Source organism: Lissotriton helveticus, chromosome 9 (assembly GCF_964261635.1).
Source record: "Lissotriton helveticus chromosome 9, aLisHel1.1, whole genome shotgun sequence".
NCBI lineage: Eukaryota > Metazoa > Chordata > Amphibia > Caudata > Salamandridae > Lissotriton > Lissotriton helveticus.
In genome coordinates this window covers 335412527-335438147 of record NC_136070.1, presented here as the reverse complement: position 1 = coordinate 335438147, position 25621 = coordinate 335412527, and the positions used below count along the sequence as shown (strand labels likewise).

Genomic DNA, 25621 nt, shown 5'->3' with positions numbered 1-25621 from the left:
GGCGGTTGGACTCACTTTTAGCCCGAACGGCTGAATGGATTTCCACCAAACTTGGCAAAATTGTAGGGACTGGTACCCCGATGTGCCTTTGCTATGTCTCAAGATATGTGCTCCAGTGGTTTTTACGAAAATTAACTTTGAAAAAATATATATTGGGCTACATTGGGCTATATATATGTTAGAGCCCAAATGTAGCCCAATGAAGCCCAAAGATGGCCACCAGAGACAAAAAAAAACAAATGTAGCCCAAATATCAGCCAGATGTAGCCCAACTATAGCCCAATGACAGAATGTCCCAGAGTGTTCTAAAGAACAACTAGAGCGCTAACAGTCTTACTTATGACAAAAGTATGGCACACCTGAAGTCATCTTGATTGGAATAAAGTGTTAACACTTAAAACATTTAATTTGCAAAGGAACAAAATGAGGGGGTTCATTTTGCCATAGAAATTAGGATTAGTGCTGAAGAAAGAAAAATTAGGGCACATTTTGAGTGACTTCTCAAATCCTGTTATATTTCATTAAAAAAATTCTGATATGCAGTCTCCCAAGATGGCCACCAGAGACAAAAGTGCCCAAATGTAGCCCAAATATCAGCCAGATGTAGCCCAACTATAGCCCAATGACAGAATGTCCCAGAGTGTTCTAAAGAACAACTAGAACGCTAACAGTCTTACTTATGACAAAAGTATGGCACACCTGAAGTCATCTTGATTGGAATAAAGTGGTAACACTTAATACATTTAATTTGAAAAGGAACAAAATGAGGGGTTTCATTTTGCCATAGAAATTTTATATATATCTATATATATATATATTCACTGAAAAAACCATAGGTTACACACCAGTTATAGTTAGGAATTAGCATTTAAAAAACCTTTGAAATTCACTGAAAAAAACATAGGTTTCACACCAGTTATAGTTAGGAATTAGTATTTAAAAAACCTATGAAATTCACTGAAAAAACCATAGGTTTCACACCAGTTATAGCTAGGAATTAGCATTTAAAAAACCTATTAAATTCACTGAAAAAACCATAGGTTTGACACCAGTTATAGTTAGCTGAACATTTTACTCATACACACACACACCCCACACACATACCCCCCCCACACACACACACACCCCACACCCACCCCCCCACCCCCTACACATACCTCACACACCCACACCTCCACCCACACCCAAACACACCACACACCCACACACACACACCTTACACACCCACACCCCCACCTACACCCACACACCCCACACACCCCCACCCACACACACCTCACTCCCGCCCCCACACACACACCTCACAGACACACCCCACACATCCCCCACACACACCTAACTCCCCCCACACACACACACCTCTGACACACACCCCCCCCCACACACACACACACCACACACACACCTCACACACACCTCACATACACACACACACACACCCACACACACACTCCTCACACACACACACACCCACACCCCCCCCACACACAGACACACCCACACACACCCCACACACAAACCCACATATCCTACACACACACACCCCACACACATACCCCCCGCACACACACACCCCACACCCACCCCCCCACACACACACCCCCCCACACACACACACCACACACACTCACACTCATTATTTTTTTTTTTTTTTTTGAGGGGGTGCACGCCCTGGTACTCGTATCGGTACACGTACCCTGGAGAAAAAAAGAGTTTTTTTAAAATGTAGCATTATTATCAGTGATGTCATCAGTGATGTCACTGACCATGTCATGAATGATCTAATATGTGACATCATCAGCAGTGGATTGCGGGTGCGCGAAATATAGTTAGTACAACTAACTATATAGGAGCAATTTCATTGGTTTTGTATGAGTAAAATGTCCAGCTAACTATAACACCACTAAAACTTATAGTTTTTTGAGTGAATTTCAAAGGTTTTGTAAAAGCTAATTCCTAACTATATAACTCCTGAAACCTATGGTTTTTTTCAGTGAATTTCAAAGGTTTTTTAAATGCTAAGTCCTAACTATATAACTCCTGAAACCTATGGTTTTTTCAGTGAATTTCAAAGGTTTTTTAAATGCTAATTCCTAACTATATAAGGCCTGAAACCTATGGTTTTTTCAGTGAATTTGCAAGGTTTTTTAAATGCCAATTCCTAACTATATAAGGCCTGAAACCTATGCTTTTTTCAGTGAATTTCAAAGGTTTTTTAAATGCTAATTCCTAACTATATAAGGCCTGAAACCTATGGTTTTTTCAGTGAATTTCAAAGTTTTTTTTAATGCTAATTCTATTAGCGGATAACGTTTAAATATATTAATATCCTAGTGGGACCACCTGAGCAGCCCTAAGGGATCAGGGTGTTTCTACCCTGCCCCCTTTTTGTGTTCTACACGTTTGTTTTTCTGCTTTCTTGTGCCTCAGTCAGTCTAAGACCCAAGATGGATGCCAACACTTCCTGGTTAGAAGTGTTGACAGCCAATGAGCATGCAGCTTTCTCGGGAAGGCATGCTGATTGGCTGTCACTGTCTGTCAACACTAGCACAAGATGGATGCCAACACCTCCTGGTTAGAAGTGTTGACAGCCAATGACCATGCAGCTTTCTCGGGAAGGCATGCTGATTGGCTGCCACTGTCTGTCAACACTCAAAACCAGGAAGTGTTGGCAGCCATCTTGTGCCTTGTTAGAACCAAGGCACAAGAAAGCAGTGAAACAAAGGTGTCAAACTCGCAAAGGGGCCAGAGTAGAAGCACCCTGACCCCCTAGGCCTGCTCAGGGGGTCCCACAAGGACCCCCAAGGCAAAAAAAAGAATATTTGTTTTTTTTAAAAAAGTCGCGGGGTACCTCCAATTTATATAAAAATGCTACATTTTTTAAAAAACTCTGTCTTTCTTTTTTTCTCCAGGGTACGCGTACCGGTACGTGTACTGATACGTGTACCAGGGCGAGCACCCCCTCAAAAAAATAAAAAAAAATAATGAGTGTGAGTGTGCGTGGTGTGTGTGTGTGGGGGGGTGGGTGTGGGGTGTGTGTGTGTGTGAGGTGTGTGGTGTGTGTGTGTGTGTGTGTCAGAGGTGTGTGTGTGGGGGGGGAGTTAGGTGTGTGTGGGGGGAGTTAGGTGTGTGTGTGGTGTGTCTGTGAGGTGTGTGTGTGGGGGCGGGAGTGAGGTGTGTGTGGGGGCAGGAGTGAGGTGTGTGTGGGTGGGGGTGTGTGGGGTGTGTAGGTGGGGGTGTGGGTGTGTGTGTGGGTGTGGGGGTGTGGTGTGTTTGGGTGTGGGTGGAGGTGTGGGTGTGTGAGGTATGTGTGGGGGGGTGGGTGTGTGTGGGGGGGTATGTGTGTGGGGTGTGTGTGTGTATGAGTAAAATGTTCAGCTAACTAACTATAACTGGTGTCAAACCTATGGTTTTTTCAGTGAATTTAATAGGTTTTTTAAATGCTAATTCCTAACTATAACTGGTGTGAAACCTATGGTTGTTTCAGTGAATTTCATAGGTTTTTTAAATACTAATTCCTAACTATAACTGGTGTGAAACCTATGGTTTTTTCAGTGAATTTCAAAGGTTTTTTAAATGCTAATTCCTAACTATAACTGGTGTGTAACCTATGGTTTTTTCAGTGAATACATATATAAATATATAAAATTTCTATGGCAAAATGAAACCCCTCATTTTGTTCCTTTTCAAATTAAATGTATTAAGTGTTACCACTTTATTCCAATCAAGATGACTTCAGGTGTGCCATACTTTTGTCATAAGTAAGACTGTTAGCGTTCTAGTTGTTCTTTAGAACACTCTGGGACATTCTGTCATTGGGCTATAGTTGGGCTACATCTGGCTGATATTTGGGCTACATTTGGGCTCTTTTGTCTCTGGTGGCCATCTTGGGAGACTGCATATCAGAATTTTTTTAATGAAATATAAGAGGATTTGGGAAGTCACTCAAAATGTGCCCTAATTTTTCTTTCTTCAGCACTAATCATAATTTCTATGGCAAAATGAACCCCCTCATTTTGTTCCTTTACAAATTAAATGTTTTAAGTGTTAACACTTTATTCCAATCAAGATGACTACAGGTGTGCCATACTTTTGTCATAAGTAAGACTGTTAGCGCTCTAGTTGTTCTTTAGAACACTCTGGGACATTCTGTCATTGGGCTATAGTTGGGCTACATCTGGCTGATATTTGGTCTACATTTGTTTTTTTTTTGTCTCTGGTGGCCATCTTTGGGCTACATTGGGCTACATTGGGCTACATTTGGGCTCTAACATATATATAGCCCAATGTAGCCCAATATATATTTTTTCAAAGTTAATTTTCGTAAAAACCACTGGAGCATATATCTTGAGACATAGCAAAGGCACATCGGGGTACCAGTCCCTACAATTTTGCCAAGTTTGGTGGAAATCCATTCAGCCGTTCGGGCTAAAAGTGAGTCCAACCGCCCTATGGAAATTAACATGGGGAAAACACGTTTTGGGACCCCCCTTTTATCTCGGCCCCCGCTACTTTCAGGGAAGGAGCAGAGCGCAGCGAGGCAAAGTTAAGGAAAATTACAGGCAGATCCCTCAACCGGCGCCAAAGTTATTCCCAATAGAATGCTGTGATTTCCCTATGGAAAACAATCCTAACTATATATACCTACTGGCGACCGCCAGTAGGAGATATATATATATATATATATATATATATATATATATATATATATATCGATCGATGTCTTGGTTTAAGCAAATAGACACATTACTTCGAGATTTAATATGGGATGGGGCAGACATACGATTTCTTTAATGACACCCATCGCTACCTTTAACAGGTCTACCACATGGCGAACCTCTCACTTATTTCACCCAAAGACAATTGGCCGCCTGGACGGAAGTGGATATACACACGGTAGGGGACTGCTACCTACAGGGAATGTTGATCCCTATGGAAAACCTGATGGACTCTTATCAGCTGCCCACTGGGCAATTTCTTAGTTACAAAGCACTGGTGAGAACATTTCAAGCCCTATGGTGTAAAGGAACGATGGAACTACCCACACACAGTATATTGCAGTTGCTTATGTGAATGGGTGCCACAAAACATTTAGTGACTTGGTTCTACCCATCCATAGTAGACATGACCTAACGCCCGCTTGACGCTTTAAGGAGCGAGTCGGAAAATCCCTTGCCCATGCCTTGACAGACACGGAATGGCTAAAAATCCTAATATACAGACCTCTATTGTTCTAGGGGGGAGTTCGTCCCAATGCTATGTGGAGGGCCTCTAGCACTCCTGTCCAATATACCTGTAATTGTGAGCAATGCCATACCATATGTGTAAACCCTGCATCCAAGTGTCCGCACCAAGGGCAGGGCCGAGGCTCTCCCTCATGTGACCTGCAATCGACCTGTAATCTGTGTGGTGTCATATAGGTCATATGTACATAATTGTATTGGGTGTACTTCAGTCTAGTGTTTCTGGAGGGAGTAGCCAGGATTATACACAAGACCTAGAGCGTGCAAAGTGGGAACCAGGTTTATAGACTAGGCGCTGGGCCTGGCCAAGCGGAGAATTGCTATAGAATGTAAATCAACGGTGATGGCATGGAAAACAGAAGTGATGCAGTGGGCTAGAGCGGAAGAGCGGGCATTGATCAGGGAAGAAACGAGGGCGATCAGAATTCGGCCAATAGCGGATCTATGGGCTGAAATATTAATCACATGGGAACACCCAGAACAGAGTACTGAGGAGAACCAACATACGAGTGACAATACCACTGAAGATGAGTAAGAGGGGTCCTGTGCTATCGGGTTAGAGGAGACACAAAAAAGTGCAGATGTTTATCAACCACCGCAGCTCTTAGACACTACGTAATGCTCTCCAAATAGGATACACTCAATTCCCTCAGAGGGAATGCTTTCACCAAAGTTTACGTTACCCGCCAAACGCAGAGAAATGTTAGAAGCCTTTGACATCCCAATTGGTCCTTATTTTGCGAATAGGAATAAGATGCTTGATTACAACTCCCCCTCCACACTAACCTCTCGACGTCCCTACCGACCTCCCTTATCCCCAGTTATAGTTAAATAAGATTAGTACAATGGAGGTGCTCACTTTAATGATAAGAGCAAACTATAAGTTACTACTTTATTAAACGTGTATGATGTAAAGTAGGGAATGATCTGACAGACACCCTGAGAGTGCAATATGGCACTCCCCTGAGAAGCAACACATTAGGCCATGTACGGGCAACATGATATGGGACAATGTTGCATAGAATGTAAAAGACAACCAATTGTGATACAATTATATGCCATAAAATACATACTGCAAGAGAAATGATAAGTTAACACTTTTTTTCTGTTGATTGATGCATTAAAAATGCCAATAAAAAAAGAGGTTTAAAAAGAAGAGCGTGCACTCCCCCTCCTTTCTTCATTTTTATGGGGTCTGCCCCTGGGAGGTGGCGGTCCCAGGGGCCGAGAATAGCCCGGGGGGGGGGGCTTTTCCTTCCAACTTAAAATAATTTTGGACCCAGGAAGTTAGTGGTCCTCGGGGCCCGGTGGGCCATGAGCTCCCCCGTGTAGAAATTAAACCGCCACGGGAACATGGGGTCCATGTAAAAATTAAACCGCCCCAGGGAGGTGGTGGTCCCCAAAATGGCTAAAAAACCACAAACCTTACCTTCAAACCCATCCTTTATATTCCTTTCTTGGAGCAACACTATTGGTTCCCCAATACCTCTGAATAGATAGGATTAATTTTATCTGCATAATTCTTCTGGAAATATCTAAAAGATCATGCTCAAGTAATTATAACGATTTTTACTTTGTTGCACTATAATAAACAGGACATTGTTTTGAGATTGAGGGAAGCTTATCAGCTCACTAATGCAGCAGAAGCCTCACTGATGGAGGACCCCACTCCTAAATCACCTGCTAAATGCAGAGATCCCCACTGGATTGGCTGGGATACTTTTGGCAAAACTGTTTACAGTGACGGGGCAGGAGCACTTTTGTAAAAAATATAATGCTAGCGGCCACCAGGTAGGAATTGTGTGTACTTCAGAAATAAACACCTGAAATGGAGATAGTTCTCCCTGAGTGGAGGTGATTGATAATTTGTCTTGTGCAGGTCTGTCATGCCTTCCGAAGAAGAAAAAATATGTGTCAGACTGGAAGACCTAATTAGTGCATACATTCCAATGTAAACCGTCAAAGGGATGAGCCCGCTGGTTCACAGGTTTCTGATGGTGGAGATAGCTGGAGCTCCTTTGGAAAACTATAGGTTCCCCCCCAAATCAACCAGGGGCATTGTAGTTTGGTGAGGCGGAAACCCCACTAATTTACAGCGGTGCTGCCCCTTTGTAAAATTTGAAACAAAAGTTATTTATCACACTAGCACCCAATTACCATGGGGGGGAGCGGAGGTTTCCAAACACCAAATAATATTTTTCTAGAAATTAGTAAATACCTTAATTCTAACTTTACCAAAATGTTCAACTTCCTCAATAAGGGATTGTCATAAAGTTGTCAATAGGCATACAAAATTCAGACACTGTACCTAGGTCTCCCCCAACAGTAACCTACCTACATACTATTTTTATTAAAGTAATACAGTTAATCAGTTGGTTTATTCTTAACATAGCGGCCAGGAGTGGGTGTCAGACTGTTTTTGTAAAAAATGGCTGTGGCATGGTCAGCATAAACTATTCAATGAAGAGCTACTGGGTCAGATGAATTTATGATCACTTGCACCCTATCATTTGAACAGAAGAATCTTTTCTGGATGCCCTCCTTTTCCTGGAGGTGCGAAATAACCGGAAACACAATTGTGGAGTACCGCAACTAAATGCTGATTGGAGTAACTGAGATGACCACAGGGAAATCAATTTAGCTTTTTGGACTTCTGAGCAACAGTAGAGGACAAGGAGAACTAAGGAGTCAATCATCTGACTGTTCTTGTAATGGTCCACACAGATAATGAAGCTGATGAAGTCATGAAATCAGTGAGAGGATGTTTTCAACCTGTCTTGTTAGATTCTGCACTCGGGTACTTATGATACTATAAAGAGTGACATGAAATAAATGAAAGAGGGAAGCTAATCAGTCAATACTCTGCATTGTACTTTTTATTACTTATTTGGTGCTTGCTACAAAGACAATCTTGCCCTCAAACGACAAGTGGAGGAGTCTCTTGCACTCAAATGTATCAAGTGTCAGTAGACAGTCTTAAGGTAGACTTGGCCAATAATGGTGATTCTATTGGCTCACATTCCCAGATTCATTGTTAGCATCATCACGTATAGAGTTGATGAACTGCAGACAACAAGATATATATTGACCACTATGCCTCTAATTTCTTCACTGGTATTGCTAAGTGAATCCCCTTGAAAGCGGCTAACCTCTTTCCACATCAGAAAGTTAGACATAGGTAAAAAAGAATTGGTGTTATGTTTGATAGGAGAAAATGATGAGTCTTGATACACTCAACATCCAACTAAATTACAGTAATTACACGTCTTGTCCATCTGGCTGCCGGCCATTGTCCAGAACTGCTGAAAAATGCGAGGCAATGCATACGACGCCTCATTGAAGGGACTAAGAATTCAGTGTGGCTTTGTGAAATTCAGAATGATGGGCTTAATGGTAATGATAACCTTTAATTACATCTCCTGGGGAGAACCAGACTCCAAACCTGGATTCTCTCATTTTCCAGAGAATATTGGGCAATGTTAAGGCACTCATAGGCCACAAGTCCTCATTTGAAGCATGGCACCTTTGCATCATTGTAGGCACCTCATTCTGCTCATCAGAGTGGTCATTATCCATCTTCTTTAAAGGCTACATGGGAGAAAAAGCCCAGGCTTGACTAGAGGAACAATAAGAAACATATTCAAGGGCAAGAGTTAGTGGAGGAACTGGTCCATGGCCAGTGAGATTAGTCAGTGGCAGTATCCCTACCTCAAAGACATTTATTTTTTATTCACAATTCACGGAAGACCTCATGAGTTCATTAAAAAGCATGCGGTTTCTTAGTAAGTACAGCATAAAGTGAAGCACCAACAAAGAATAAACACAGTGTTCACCATCATAGTTATTGGCTTTCATTTCAAACGTCTTCGTCTATGTGAAGTTTTCTAGAAATGCTTGCAATAAAGAATTCTCCACTATCAAAAGGCACATTTTCTTTTCTATTTTGCCTTTTTATTGTAACTAAGGTGAGGCTTCCTAAGCAAACTGAGACAAAAATTGTAATCAATTTCCTTTAAAAAAAAAAATTGTAACAAAGTAATCGGGTAGACAGCTAAGCCATCCCCTCATGGGAAATGGCATCACCCCTTTAAGGCAAACATGGAGTGCCACAGCACCAGAGTGCAGCACGGGGACTACTACAGGGGCATGGAATTCCTATTATCCGAAGACCAGGATAGATTGTTTGGGGTCTAGGACAACAGGAGTTCATGTTTATTTTGTCCACTGAACAGGTAGGCCCCTGCAACACAAATCCTTGCTGATAGATTTCAGTACTAGAGTATGGAGCTATGAAAGAGGATGGTCTGGCTTTAAGGCAAAATTGAATCCTTATGTACAACTTGTTAAATATGTATATATTATTCATTAATGCAAGCCTTACTTTAAGGACGCCAAAGAAATACAGTGAGCTCAGCTTGCATTACTAAGTGTTTCCATTTTTTTTTTAAAGTGTACGTTTCCAAATGTAACAATTTGGAATTTAGAACTATTTCTAATCCTCCCGGAATACTTGATTATATGCGTATACAACAAAACCACAAAAGCAATATTAGTGATTATTTGCTTTCAAAATAAAATGTACACAAATAAATTTGAAACGAGAAAAAAAAGATTGTTAAGCTGTTATGTAACTTTAAATACAATTTCGATGTGGCATAATTTAGTAAAATGTGTTTGATGTTTACCAATATTTAAAAATATATATTATTTTGAGCATTTACGTAGTGCCTGATTATTTCCATAGGGGTTATTGCGCTAACAAACAGTCTATCTGATATTTTGCAAAGAAAACAAGCATTTGCAAAGCAATCGGTCTCCCATTTGTGAAATTTAGAGCTGTTGGCATTGTAAATGACAATGTCTTTTACTTTTTTTTTTTTTTGCAGTGGAGTGATTATTTAGAAAACGAGAGTTAGAGCTACCGGTGTTGTAAATGAGAATATTTTTTACTTATGTGTATGGAGTGGAGTGGATGTATGTGGTGTGTAGTGGAATTATGTGTTTACCATCCTGAAAATGAGAGCATGTAAGAAGCCAAGGTTTAGTTAGGACGGATGGGTTGGTGGAATGATAGGTGTTTGTATGAATGCTTGAATGGATGGATACCTGTATGAGTGCATGGATGGATGTCTGGGTTATTAGATGAATGAAAAGATGGTAGGCAATGCATAAGTAGGATATTTGCAGATGGTTGGTATAGAAACAGAAAGATGGATACATAGGCAAAATATTCATATTGGACGTTTGGTCAGAACTGAAAGAACTCCATATTACAAATCTTGAGCTCTAACTTCATAAATAACTGTATGAATAATTTTGTTATTGAAACAGTTTGTGTATCCTTTTTTCTAAACCCACAGAGACCGTATTAAGAAACAAGGTCATATTCTTTTTTTGTTTTTGTTCTTGGCGCAAGGAGAGATTGAGTGATTTGACCAAAATTACAGGATGTTGAGCCGACCCAAAGCCTGGAACGAGGACCCTGGCTACCTAGTTCCAAATACGGCATCTCTGGTCATAACTGTAAGTATGGGGGGGTCACACTTATGGAGGCACGCTTATGCTGTGGACAAACACTGGTACGGGGCCTTTTGGGGGGGAGAGTAAAAGACAGAGGCGACCACTCTCACTTTGCCTCCGTGCCGACAGCCATGAGCGCTGACGTCACAGTTTATTTATACTCCCCGTGTCTGCGCCCGCCAAGGGAGTTGCAGTGGCAGCATTTTATTACAAGAGCCAGGTGGCTCACTACATCCCATCCCACCAACGGGTGGCCTAACGATGCACTGCAAACTTAACACAACATGGAACAGTTCTGCATCGATTGTTCAGTCCTCCACGCCTTTGTCCGTGTTATTTCAGTACAGGAAGTCCTTCAACCGTGTACCGGGCTGGGGATTCTCTCTCAGCCGATAAGGGTGTCCTCCTCGGCTATTGGGACCCTCCGCTGGCTCACGGTTTTCTCCCAAGGGTAGCTTCGCCTCCGGAAGTCCTTCTTCTTCCACCTGGGTATCTTCTGGCTCAGACAACCGGGTATCCTCATTCACCCGGGGTACTACTGCCTTCTGTCAAACCTCTGTTCCTTCGGTCCTGACTGGCTCCGAGGCCCCTACTTTCTTGAACCATGAGGTGTTTCTTGCTATTTGATGTCTCCCTGTTCTCGCCGTGATCGTGGACCCTTGAATTTGTATCACCTGCCATGGTTCCCTCTCGAAGGGAGTGAGGAGCTTCGAGTCTGCGTGTCTGTTCTTGACGACCACCTGGTCCCCACTGTGAATAGTGCAGTTCTTGGCCTTCCGCTTCTGGCTCGCCTTGTCATTGGTCTGCTGTCGCTTAGACTGTGTTCGAGCGCTGTCCAGGACAGAAGGCTCCCACCTTGGACTGGTGGGCACAACATCTCTTACATCTCTCCGCATCATCAGATCGCTAGGAGCACACCCCATAGTGGAATGCGGGGTTTGACAATAGCCACGTAATAACCTCTGTAGGCACCCTTGGAGGTCTTCCTCTTGGTCTACCCCAATCCGCAGGGCTTTGTTCATGGTTCTCATGAACCTCTCGACATCACTGTTTGCTTGGGGCCACTGAGGTGTTATTTTGCGATGACAGACGTTGTGTAGGTGCAGATACTCGCGGAACTCCTGCCACTGGAAGGGTGGTCCATTGTCAGTGCGTACCTCCTCAGGCATTCCCAACAGAGCAAATGTTTTTTCAAGAACTGGCCTCAGGACCTCGAAAGCCGTTCAGTGTACCACTTGTACCACTTCCACCACCGGAAACTTGGAGTAGCTGTCCATCATGACCACCGTGTGCCTCCCGTCCAGGAAGCTCCCAAAATCCAAGCTGATGTTTGCCCAGGGCTTGGTGCTGGGTGATTCGGTGATTATGGGAAGAGTTGGAGGTTCCGCTCCTGTTATTAGGTACGCATGGCAACCCCTTACTTTGTCTCCTACCATCCGATCAACACCGGAGAACCACACCTTGGATCTGATGCGGGCCTTGGTCTTCTCAATCCCTTGATGTCCTTGATGGGCAAGGTCCAAGGTCCTCCTTCACAGCTGTGATGGTATCACCAAAAGCGCACCCCAGACTATCACTCCTTGGAAACCTTCACTCAGCTCCTCTCGACATCTCCACAGTCTGACCCTCCCCTACCGTTCCTCGTCCGTCAAGCCGCTCGACCCTTGGAGGAACGTTTTCCACTGATGGTTGTGCAAGGTTTCCTTGACAGCCTGCAGGCAAGTGTCTTCGTTGCTGGCTTGTACAATTTCCTCCACCGACAGCGCCCTGGGACACACTGCATCTACAATCTGCTCCACAAATGACTCCAATCCATCGTCAACCTCGGACTTGGCCACTTGCCAATCTGCAATTGGGTGCCTGGACAGGTAACCGGCAGGGTTGTTAACTCCTGGGCGGTAGATGACGTCAAAGTTATAGTGTTCAATTTGGACAGCCGACCTCTCAATTCTGGGCGGCCCACTCCTGCCGTATTCCCGAATAATGGGACGAGTTGCTTGTAATCGGTAACACCGGTGAATTTGTGACAACACAGGTAGATGTCGGAAATGTTGGCATGCCCACCTGATGGCCAGTGCCTCTCTTTCAATCTGGGCGTACCTTGTTTCCACTGGAGTGAGTGCACGGCTGGCATAAGCACTGGGTACCCACTCCTCGCCATCATCCTGCTGCAGCAACACTGCCCCCAGGCCCACTGGGCTGGCATCAACCACCACCTCTGTCGGATATCCTGGCTTGAAGTAGGCCACTGTCGCCCCATCAATAGCTCTTCTTTGATGTCGGTGAACTCTTTCGCCACCGCATTGGACAGTGTGACCAGATGGGGTATGAATCTACCACAGTAGTTTGCCATTCCTAGAAAACTCCTCACCTCAGACTGGTTTTGGGGTACCGTATGGCCTCCACCTTAGCCGGATCCACTAGCAGTCCTCGATCCGAGAATCGGTACCCGAAGAACTCTAACTCATTCATGTAAAACTCGCATTTTCCTTTGTGTGGAGTTAAACCCTGCTACACGAGCCGTTGCATCGTCGCCCGGAGCCTCACATCATGTTCTTCAAGAGAGTTAGAGAAGATAAGGACATCGTCGCTGACATTGATGACAACCACCAAACCAGAATGCTCTTCCCTGATGGCATCCTGGAAGACCTTGGCTGCCGAAGACACCCCAAAGCTGAGGCGCTTGAACCTCCGGAGCCCCACGTGGGTTGAAAATGTGGTGATGTAGTGGCTTTTCTCCTCCAGGACCAGTTGGTGATAGCCAGAGTTCAAGTCGGTCCAGAGAAGGTTGCCCTCCTTCTCTGGACCGTACCGCTGTTCCAGCGCTCAGCGCTAGTGAGGGAGGGGCCGTCAGCGCGTGCTTCTGATGAAGGCCCCACGCCCTGGGAGGTTCGGGGCACTCGGCGGTGCACGCCACTCGCCCCTCCCGCTGAACGGGTCCACCCTCCAGGCTCCTCACCTGTTCTCCGTGCCTGCGGCCACCACCAACACCACCTCTGCAGCCTGGCCGCACGCAGCAACAACGTGGCCCGCGGAACACCTTCCTCGTGGTGCGGGGCCTCGGAGAGGAAGGCACGCGCCGTCGACTCCGATGCGCGGCGCGAGGGCACATGCAGGCTGCACAACTGCCTCCTCCCCAATGTAAATAAGGTGGTCACACTTATGGGGGCACGCTTATGCTGGGGACAAACACTGGTAGGGTGCCTACTGGGGAGAGTAAAAGACACAGGGGACCACTCTCACTTTCCCTCTGTGCCGTCAGCTACGAACGCTGACATCACCATGTATTTATACTCCCTGGTCCGCGCCTAGGCCAGGGAGTTGTGGTGCAACATTTTATTACAAGAGCTGGGTGGCTCACTACAATAACGTCACATCCTCTCCCCATCGAGAAAAGCATGCATGTGGCCGAGTCAGCAATAAAAACAAGCAGTCAGAATACTACTATATAGCACTATACATGTGCTTTGTATTAAGGAAGCTTGTACTACTGCTGCCCATGATGTGTCTGTGTTGTATGTAAGTGAAGCTCGGTGAAACTTTTCACTATGTAAAATGCAAATCAATCGGCACTATTTTCCCAAAGTACAAGGAAGGGCCAGCATAGGGTGGAGTAGGAGACCAGAAAAGGATAGCCGAGGGGCAATGCAGTATGCAAATGGGAGAAGAACCAGCAGAAAAGACAGAAGCAGTGCACAGTAGAGTGCAGTGCAAGGGGGGCGGGTGAAGGGTGCAGCTGAGAGCAGCACAGAGAGCAAGATTTTCTTGCACACTTAGGCACGCAAGGAGCAGGCAGCAGTGTGTTAAACAGGCCTCCAAGTTAAGACACTAGTAACCCAATTTGAAAGTAAAAAGCAACAGCATTAAAACAGCATCTGCTATTTTGGAGAAGTGTGGCTCACTGGTGTGGAGAAGTGTGGCTCACTGGTGTGGAGAAGTGTGGCTCACTGGTTAGAGGAGGCAGACCCTGATGCAGAGGTCGGACCCGGGACCAGGGTTCAATTCCCGACGCGGCAGGGTCTTGAGCTCAAAATGTCCACGGACTCGATAATTCTCGCCTCGGTGCCTACTCGAATCATGGGTTCACACTCTGCAACTCTGGGCAATAGCTTGCTTAATCTCCACTACGGCCCCACTGCAATGGGATGCCTGGTCTTCACCTTGGGGATGCCCAGTAGGTGTTATCTCGCAGAGAAAGCAAGGACGGGTTCCCAAAGCAAGCGCTAAGAGACCTGTCGGTGATTTGGCACTATATAAATCGAAATTAACATAACATAACATAACATTTTGCGATGTTTTTTTTCCTTTGATACGAAACCAAATACAAAATGACTGTAACAATAAAGCAGTCGTACCTCCATCCTGGTAAAATAACAACAAATGTATAACAGATGCCCCAAAATGTTGTATGCAGAACAAAGTTCAGGATTTTATTCTTGAATTCAGCACAGGACTAAAATTAGGTGATCTTGGCCAATCGAGTATACATGTCTGTATCGGTGTTATTCGCTCAAAGTGGAGGTGCTTAAAAGAAGCATTCATGAAGTAGACTGTACGCAGGGCATTAAAACAATATATCTGTCATTGTCGAAAATCAGGGGATTATGTACTGTTGCACACTAATAAAGAATGTTTATGCACATACAATAATCCGTGCACAAATACATCTGCATTTCATGTTACATGTACAATAAAACTCGAAATTCTTTGAATGTGTTAGGGATTGTTTGATAAAGTGGCCATACCTCCATCTAGCTTAAATCACGACGATGCATAATATGTGCCATAAAACATTATATACAGAACACAAAAGTGGGATTTAAATTTTGGATTCAGCACAAGACGAAAATTGTGTGAAATCTGTTCTTCACTACCAAAGCGAGGGGGCTGAGAAGAAACGTTCATAAAATACAATTAACGCATGGCTTAAAAAATATATCTATTAGTGTCAGCACAACAAGGAGCCCCTGCTAATTATGCACTGTAGCACAGTAATAAAGAACGTTTAAGCAAATACAATAATATGCGCACTGATACATGAGAACTTCACGTTACAAGTACACTCAAATTAGACATTCCCATTGATCACAATATGTTAAGCAGGCCTCCAAGCAGACACTAGTAACCAAATTGAAAGTAAAAAACAACATCAATACGACAGCATCTGCTGTTTTGTGTGATGCGTTTTCCCTTTGATACGAAACCAGATCAAAAGTTAGCATAGCAATTCCATACTATTTGTAAAGTGACAAAACAAATAGTTAATTTTAAATTAAAATTATAAGGAAACAGACATAAAGCATATGCTGCAGACAATTAAAAAAAAAAAAGAAGCAAACATTATGAACATGTGCCGGACAGAAATCAGCCATCGCAAGCACATAGTGAAGGATTGGTTAACTACAGACGGCATTAGAGGAGAGCAGTTCCATACATACAACAGTACTTGCATCCTGGATCAGCCCACAGAGGTTTGACATGGGGTAAGTGGTGTTTAAAGCCCCCCACTATAATGGGCGTTTTTTGTGTTTTTGGGCACCCGATGGTATTTGAAGCACTTTACATAAATACCAGTTATATAACACTATATGCGAGATTTTCACAATCTCCCTTTAGTGCCTCACTGAAAATCCCAATAGAAACAATTCTAGGCAAGTTAAGTCCTTTACATCACAACAGGACGCACAGGCATCAGAAACCACCTGATATTTATGCAAGTTACCCGGAAAGTAACTTGGAGCATCAAAAACGACTCTTAAATAAAACCAAAGACACCAGAATACTTATGGTTTCGATATGACTGATTACCTAGCCTAAAGTGCAAGGATGTTTGTAAGGCACAAAAAACAAACAATCACACAGCAAACGTGAACTACTGTAACACCTACTATAAGGCAGTATTTGATGAAAAGAAATTTCGAGCTTCCTCCTCACGTCATTAACGGGAGAGGGCTTAGGTTGGAGGAGGCAACTGCAGCCCATGACAAGGAGCGAAAGAGCGGCTGTTCAGAATACAGACTGCAAGGGGCAGGAGATGTTGTTCTGGGAATGGCACAGGAGATTAAGTGAACTGGGAACAGCAGAGAGGACAGAGCGCAAGACAAAATAGTGCACTGAAGGAAAACAAATGCCCATAGTGAAAGGAGTCATGTAGCAGGGGCAGTCTCCAGGGTGAAACAAAAGGAGGGCCTACTAAGTGTATTCACCAAAAAAAAAGCCTGCATTTCTAAAGGACACTAAGGGGAACCAATGTACAAGATGGGTGTTTTTTGTAGCCCATATCTTAGATACTATATGTCTCTTCGAGACAGCACATGCAGTACATGCGCTGCCTAGGCAAGACCTAAAAACAATGAGGTCTTAAGTTGACTTAAGCAAATTGGTTTGGCATCTAAGCTAGACAAGTAATACATTTCAGCCCTTGATTACTTGATAAGCAAAAGACTTCCCAATCTGCTGAGATGTTTTAATTTTGCAGATCTGAAGTGAAAAATGTAAAGAATGTATACGATCTTGGAGGGGCACCAAGAAATTAGCTTTTGGAAAAAAAGGACTGCACCCATGCAGTGCTGAGAAAACCAATACAAAAACTTTTTAAAATAATATACTTAGCGGGGCGTGGCCTGACGAGCCAACATGGCGGGCGCTAGTTAAGTCCGCTTCGTGCAGTCCGGCATAATCATCCACCATCATTCTGCCCACGCACATCCTGGCCTGCCAGCAGTGGACCCGGTGGAGCCCGGAACCGGAGTGGCCCGCCTTGTGGATCGGTGGGGCCGCAGGGACCGTACATGCCAGTGATCCCCCGGTGAAAAGGCCCGGCCATGTGACGACCGGACAGGAGTGGCAGCCTGGGCAAAGCCACTGCTGGGGACACGGATTGTGGGGCCAGGCGCGGTGCTTGCCTCTTGTCTCTATCTCAGCCGTGTTGCTCGCGGCCTGGCTGTGCCCTTGGGCAGCAAAAGGATTCTCAAAGACTTGGGCAAGGGCGAGCCGAGAGTCTTGGTGTGCCCAGATGGGCCGGGCCCTTTCGGAATGTGGCGACGGGGCTGCGGGGATCAAGAGTGCCAGAGGGTGCCCCACAGTGAACAAGTCCCCGCCGTGTGAGGCACAAGGCTACAAGGAAGAGCCGGGCGGGGCCATGGTCACCGGAGCTGTGCCTGCCGAGTTTGCGCGGGTCCGACGCAGAAGGCATAGCTGGGCCGGCTGGGCCAGGGAAGGAGTAGAGGCCACAGTGAGAGGAAGAGGAGGCCTAGGCCACGCCCTGCAGAGGTAGGCCTGCTCCCGCTGGGCAGAGTGATTGATCTGTGGCTGCAGATGGAGGCCTGGGGCGGCTGACCTGTGCATGGCCTGCATGAAGGCCTGGAGCCCCAGAGAGTTGGGACTGCCCTGGCCGATTATGTGCGTCCTGGGGGGGGTGAGGGGGGGGCTGTGCTTTGGCCTAGGGCAAAGTCCAATACCTGCCCAACCCAAATCTACCTGTGGAGTGGGGTCAGTCATACAGTACCCCCCTCGGTGTTGCCCTTGGTGCTCGCACTGCAGACCGGAGGTCCAGCGTGGCAGATCCCATTAGGGGGTCTGCATTGTGGCTGGTCCTGGGCTGCAGAAGCGTACGGGTTACAAGAATTGAAATATCCAATACATGCTTGCTATAACCTGCACGTATGTGGGTCATATACAGGTCGCTGTCTCTGCTCTACGGTACACCTGAGGCGGTCTTTATATTGACAGACAAGACAGTACGCCTTTGGCCACATACACCCCCCTCAGTTGGAATCTGACTTCTCCCAAAGTGACCAGCGGAATCCCTCAAAGAAGTCCACATTGAAGCACCGACACCGCTATCGCTCCAATTGGCGGTCTTAGACACAGGGGGAAGATCCATAACATGGACTCCAGCACGGATAGCGGTGCTGGCACCAGATGGGTACGGGCTTTGGCATTCGGCCCCGAGCTTGGGTCATAAATCTGACATCTAGCTTACATGTGTGGGACCTTCAGGCCTGACTGCCTCACTGGAAGCATGTTCCTGAAGCTTCCTGAGACTCATGTTTAGGGGAGTTGCCAGTTCACGGCTCCATTGGTGTGGGATCCCCCTGGGCTCCCGTTGGGGCGCCGTGAACACCTGCCATGACAGATAGTTCTTGTTTGCGGAGATATTGGGGTGGGGGAGGGGTTTGTTACCCATTGAAGTCTGTTGTTGTGTTTTCACCCAAAACAGATACACAACGACTTGCAGATAACGTGGCTCCACATGGTTCCCTCCCATACATAGCCGCACATACATTCGGAGATCAGACAGGGGGGTCCGAGTCATAGTATGGAATGTAAAGGGTATCCTCGTCAAAATCAAACACAGGGTGATCCTACAGCAGGCCAAGAGGCTTGAAACCGACATATCACTGCTCCAAGAAACCCACATGATGGGTACGATGGTGTCGTGCATGGCATGGTTTGAGTTTGATCAGATTTTCCGCTTGGGGTTTGTGTGGGGCTCGTAGGGCTCAGCAATTCTCATTCACCACAGGGTTCCCTATAAGCCGACCAGAATATGGACGGATCTGTGTTGGAGGTACTCCCTGGTGACACGGATGTTGCATGGAGAGCTGCAGACATTTGAATGTGTCTAGTCACCCCCTCCCCTAGGCCAGACATTTGCAGACAGGCTCATATGACTTTGGGGGCACGGCCGGCGGAACTCTCTGTGGTGGGGGAGTGGACTGATGTAATGGCATCAACAGAGGACAGAGGGCGTACGACCAGACCTGCCCAGAGCTCCGGCGATTCTAGACCACACCTCCTAACATCCTCTTTGAGATGGAGAGATGCGTGGAGGTAGGTAAAGGTAAAGGTAAGTATACTTGTAAAGTGCACTGTTACTCCATCTCGGAGTGTCCTGGCGCTGTATACCGCTGGGGAATCCGTCCTGGCTTTCCCTGTGAGATGGTCCCTCCTGTGCACCTCCAAGGTGAAGCCAGGCATCCCCGGTGTTGATGGGGCCTTTGTGGAGATTAAGCAAGCTATTGCCCAGAGTTGCAGAGTGGGACCCATGGTTAGCGTAGGCACCTCGGCGAGAATTATCGAGTCCGCTGACCTTGACCCAAGACCCTAACATCCAGCAGAGTCTGGGTAAACCTTTTTCTCTGTGGTCCACGGGTACCTCTCCAGGCTAAATTACCTCTTTCTTCCTAACCACTATATCCCCACGGTCTCAGCAGTCTCAATTTTGCCAAGAGGGTTGTCCGACCACTCTCCTGTAGCCCTCATGTTGCTTATCGGTCCCCATAAACCCCCATTTCGAAGGTGTATGTCACCCTGACTCCTACACTACCCAGTGTACAGGTCCACACTTCACCGGTCAATTACTGAATACCTTTCCTTTAACATTGCAATGGCTCCCTCCCAGGTGGTTCTCTGGGAGGCCCTGAAGCCCAGACTACGTGGGGTGGTCATTAAGTGTTTGCACTGGGGGGGGCGGCTTCGTAAAACCCAAAAAGTGGTGGAACAGAGACCCACTTGCAAGTCTTGGAGGGCGAGGTCAGAGGAGGCTACGAGGAGCTGGCGCGATGTAGGCAGTTTTTTTCACAGCAGCAACTGGTTTTAGACGAGGCCGATAGCTTGGCAGGCGGGACAGAATCGTATAGATCAATGGGGTGACAAATCTAGTCAAATATTGCATCGCTTATGCCAGATCGTACAGACATCACATCAGCACCAGTACTGGTGCTCTGTGATGCAGAGAGTAGACTGTGTCCAGCCTTCGGGAGGTAGCCCAGGTATTAGCAGAATACAATGAGACTATGTGCTCAGGGGGAAGTTCTAACTCACAAACAAATTGTAGACTTTGTAGGCGCCATGCCTCCAGACCTGTATCAGACTCACAGAGCACAAAAAAAATAGATGAACCAATCACTGTAGAAGAACTGAGAGGGGCAATGGCGAGTCTCCACTCGGGCCGGGCTCCAGGACCGAACTGAATTCTGTGCGAGGTTTTGAAGACTTACAAGCCCCAGTTAGGGACACGCTTATTGAAGGTGCTGCAGGAGGCTTCCGACATGTTGCTCCTTCTGCCTGACTAGCGACATACCGAAATAGTGGCCTTCCACAAGCCTGGTTGTCCCTCCCCCCTGAGGAACCAGCTTCATATCGGCTGATTTCACTACTGAATACTGAAGTTATATTGGCAGGTAAAGTATTGGCCGATTGCCTTCTTGCGCATATATCCGGGCTGTTGCACCCAGACCAGGCAGGCTTTATTCCACAGTGGTCCACCCGCCACAATATTAGACGAGTTTACAATGCAATGTGGGAGGCGGCCGAACTGGGAAAGACGGCAGCCCTCTTATTAGCTCACATCGACAAAGCCTTTGATTCAATTAGCAGGGAGTACCGATTTATCCTTTTGGAGGCCTTAAATCTGGACCCACTGTTCCTCACGTATATCCGCCTATTATACACAGACTTGTCGGTGTCAGTCCGTGTGGCGGACATTCGGTCTGATCCTTTTCCCGTACATGCAGGCACTAGACAGTGGTGCTCGCTGTCCCCCCAGTAATTTGCGCTCACTGTGGAGTCACTGGCTGCATGGGGGCGGAACGGCCCCCTAGTGCACGCCTTTGATTGGTCAGTCAAGATATCCGACAGGATTGCATTATACACCGATGATGTCCTGTTTTTTCTACTGACCCGGCGTTCTCTGGCCCACAAATAGTGCAGATCTTACTGGTTTTCAGGGAGACCTCCGGACTTTACATGAACCTGACAAAGTCAATGCTTCTTCTGGTCTGCGGCGCCCAAAGGAGAACGACTTGGGCGTCACAACTGACCCAGGTGACTGAGGGCTTTCAATACCTGGAAGTCTATATCTCACCCAACCCGGTTATTTCCTGGCAGCATAATAAAGGTCCCTTACGATCGCAAGTTCGAAAAGAGGTGAAAGGGTGGACCCCCCCCCGCCCTTGTCGCTGTTAGGTTGGTCCGCCATTTTCAAGATGGTATCCTTACCGCGTTTACTGTACTGGCTTCAGAATTACTGATGAAATATCCCTTATTCGTGGTTCCAGCGTATGAACACAGTCTATAATCACTTCCTGTGGAAAGATTGCGGCGGTAGATGTATATTTTATTATGCAGCTTCTCATCTTCTTAACATTAACGAGTGGTGGTATAGCGATCAAACTAACTGTCCCTGCCTACTCTGTGGAAAGATGGGCATTGGGCATCAATCGGTCCTTGATTTTCTTTATAGTCGGGAGGGGACGGTGTGTTTGCTCCTGGCGTCAGGGTGGTTATCCAAATATGGCAGCAGGCCATTAGACGATCAAGCTGATGGGGCAGACTGACCGGGTAGACTCCGCTATGGCATGGGACAGTTCTGAGTCAAGTAACTGCAATATCGGGGTTCCAGGAATGGGACATCATAGGCCTATCTACATTGGGAGACTTCATGAGAGGAATAGTGCTAAAATCCTTTCAACAAGTACAAGACGAATTTCAGCTCCATCGCAGCCAATTAAAATATCTGCATTTCAGACATGCCCTGTGTCCATATCTTGCTGTTGGGGGATCTGGGTTCCCACAAGATTCGACAAATATACCAGACCTTAGTACCACATAGCTGCAAGACCTTGTCAACACTTAGAGCGGCCTGGAAGGGCGACATTGATGACCGAAAAGATGATGATTGGACAGAGGACCTGGCAGCCTGCTGGTGCAGATTTCATCACGCTGCCACTGGATACTATTCAAATACTTGCATAGGGCCTATTATACTACGCACCGCCTAAGAAGGATGGGGTAATATCTTCTCCCATGTGCCTCCGCTGTGATGTAGAGGAGAGGGCATTCATACATACGGTCTGGAGCTGTCCCGCACTACAGCCTTTTTGGCGCAGGAAGATCTCTTGCCTGGCTCAGTTGTTGTCTTAGGAGATCTCGCGGGGGCCCAAACTGGTCCTTCTTCATAGCACAGAGGGGATTGGAGAAAACCGGTACAAACAGCATCTTTTGTTCTGGGGATAACACTGACTAAACAAGACATCGCTCAGCACTGGAAGGCGGTATTCCCACCATCGGTGGGAGGGTGGAAAGAGGCCATGGACAAGAGCATGGAGGTGGAGATCGCCGTCTTTCAGGCAAGAGGTTGACACCAGAAGCATGGTAAAATCTGGAAGCGATGGGCAAATTATCGAGGTATTATGCTGTATCCCATATGGTCTGCCAAAGCCATTATTGAGATGGAGGTACAGTCCTATGGTACTGATAGATGATAGGGAATTCATGTCTATTAGATGCATAAAGCTATGGGTGTCTGGGATGGGCGGGGTTTGGAAGGGTGGTGTTTTCGCTGTGCAGGGTTAATTGGGTGATGTTACATTAGAATTGTTGAGGCCTGTTGTACCAATGGCGAAAAATGCATGCAATACTTTTCAAAACCCTGATGTACTTCAAACTTTAATGAGTTTAAAAAAAAATAATACACTTAGCACTTGGGCGCCAAAGCAGGCTCAGCAAAAAGTAAGAGACAAGGCATGTCTTGGTAAATCCTGAAGCAAGTGGGCAACACTGTTTTGTACCAACTGCAGACTTTAAATCGGATATGCTGGAAGATCGAGAAACAGGGCATTGGCATAGTCGAGTCAGGATCCGACCACAGCTTAATAAAGTGCAGTTTTAGGGAGCAGTGAGAAGATTTTCTTTAAGATCTGCAAGTGTTGAAAACATGTAGAAGAAGATTTCTCAACCTGAAGTGAGAAGGAAAGTGCCTCATCAAACATGACTCCTAGATATTAGGCTGCCTATACTGGGAAAGGACATTCTCCAAGAGCATCAGGTCACCAGTCAGAGGTCAACAGGAAAGCCATTCAGCCTACTATAGTCTTGAGGGTCTTGTGAATGTTGGTATGGACAGCATCACCTATATGGTCCAGTCGCTGGATTTCTGTGTCAACCACACAATACATACATGAGAACTGAAATTCCTTCATCAAGTCGGGCCAAATAACGATTGAAAGAGGTGGGATTCAGAGATGACCCTTGTGAACCTGTCACAACAAAAGCCTGGTCAAAGACCTAAATGGAGGCACAAAAACAAAACGCCCAACCATGGCCTCTGAGGAAGGAACAAATATTAGAAAATATTAAAATTTGCAGTCAAAGTTGTTTTCTGTAATATTGTCAGGTAATTAGGAAAAGTATTTGCCACAGAGATGACCATGATGTCTGAAGAGTTGTCCTTAGATAATAATTTGTCATATTTGTAGAAGTCTTTAAAAACAAATCCTAATTTTAAAATGTTTGTAAAAAGAAAATAGTTGCTTCATTAAGTTTTCATCATATCCTCCTGTTGCTATATCTAGTGTTAAAATGTGGAACACAGTGAAATTAAATATTTTGCAATTCTATGCATTCATACAAGGTAGACTGCAATAGGTAACCTGGTATCTGCCCTAGTCTGAAGGCTAAGACTTGCATCCAAACTCTCTTCTAAATAAAAACAAAGGCATCTGTGGGTTGCTTACCAATGAACACATCTGCATGAATAGCCATCTGTGGGGATCTGCAAAGAAGATGTATGCTCTTACATTGAAAGGGATGTATTTTCCTCTTTAAAATGATTTAGCCATTTAGAATTCCAGTCTACTGATTTGGTTTGTACTACATTTATACCATGGTCTACTCTGCATTAAAAGGTATTTTCTATAAATATTTCGGCTGGGATTTTTGCACTTGCTTTCTATTTTGATTTATTCAATTTGGATACAAGTGTACTAATGTCCCAAACAGCAATTCTATTTATAATGATACCTGTGTGAGCTAATGTTATTTATATTCTGCAAGAGATGAGGATTATTTTACAAGAGAAATGATAATGAATCCAATGCCAGTGTAGGTGGAATGTATATGTTCAAAATGTAAGATCAGAAAGCAAATTGAGGTCAGAGAAGGAATTCACAAACAGACAAAAATGTTTAGACAGACATTAAATTAATCTCGGCCCATATCTGAGTGAATGCTGATCTTAACATGATTTATGTCCAGAATCCGTATGCATTCTAAGCATTACTGTCATGTGTCTAACTACTGGACTCTGTTGACAATGTGACATTAGAAGAGTAGGCATTTATTATACTTCACTTAAACTTTCCACCATTAAAAAAAACAACCTTGTTGCTGTTAGTTTTTATATTGATCAAAGATTTGCATCACTTCTTACACAAAATATCTCTAACAGGAGCGACAATGTTTCAACAGAGAAGACACAAGCACGGAAAAAGCATCTCTTACCTTTAGTTGCAAAGGCTTCAGCAAACATCCTTAGCCTATAGGATGGTATGGCTAGCGGTAACCTATCCAGTTCAACTCTAGTGTAGATATTAATAGCGTCTCTGTAATTTCCTTCCACATAATTCAACTTCGCCATTGTTAGGCTGGCCTCCAGCAGGAAATCATCCTACAAAGTGTAAAGCTGCAAGTTAGGATGTACAGTGCTCCACAAAGGGGGATTATTTGAGATCCCCAGATCAACAATCACATCTCTTTCATTACATAACTGTGAATAGGTTTGTCTATTTGAAAATTACCCACACCCAAACTGGTGCATACCTTTAAGTTTCCTCTGTCCAGGGCAGCGGTGAGGTGCTTTCTGACCTCAATAAGCTTGGGCCTAGGACTGCATGGAGTTGTTTCCTGTTTCAAAGGGTGCTCTTTCAGAAATGTTTCCAACTTGCACTCCGCCAAGAGAAGTTCAGCCATGTCATCTGTGAAGTACAGAAAAGAAGTTTGTGAAGGCCACAATTTATATAAAGGTCAACTAAATTCCGTTTATACAAGCATAGGCAGCACCAGTCAGTCTTGTC

General features: G+C 45.3%; 1 protein-coding gene across 3 annotated transcripts in view; it reads right to left on the bottom strand.

The window, feature by feature from the left end:
- Positions 1-25621, bottom strand: part of TTC7B (tetratricopeptide repeat domain 7B) — a 1395621-nt gene that overhangs the window by 1243684 nt on the left and 126316 nt on the right. For all 3 annotated transcript variants that reach the window (XM_078660056.1, XM_078660054.1, XM_078660055.1), the window contains exons 2-3: positions 25368-25522; positions 25050-25215 (exon numbers count right to left, since the gene is read on the bottom strand). In XM_078660056.1, the coding sequence (XP_078516182.1) occupies positions 25050-25215; positions 25368-25522 (321 nt within the window). The remainder of the gene's footprint in view (positions 1-25049; positions 25216-25367; positions 25523-25621) is intronic.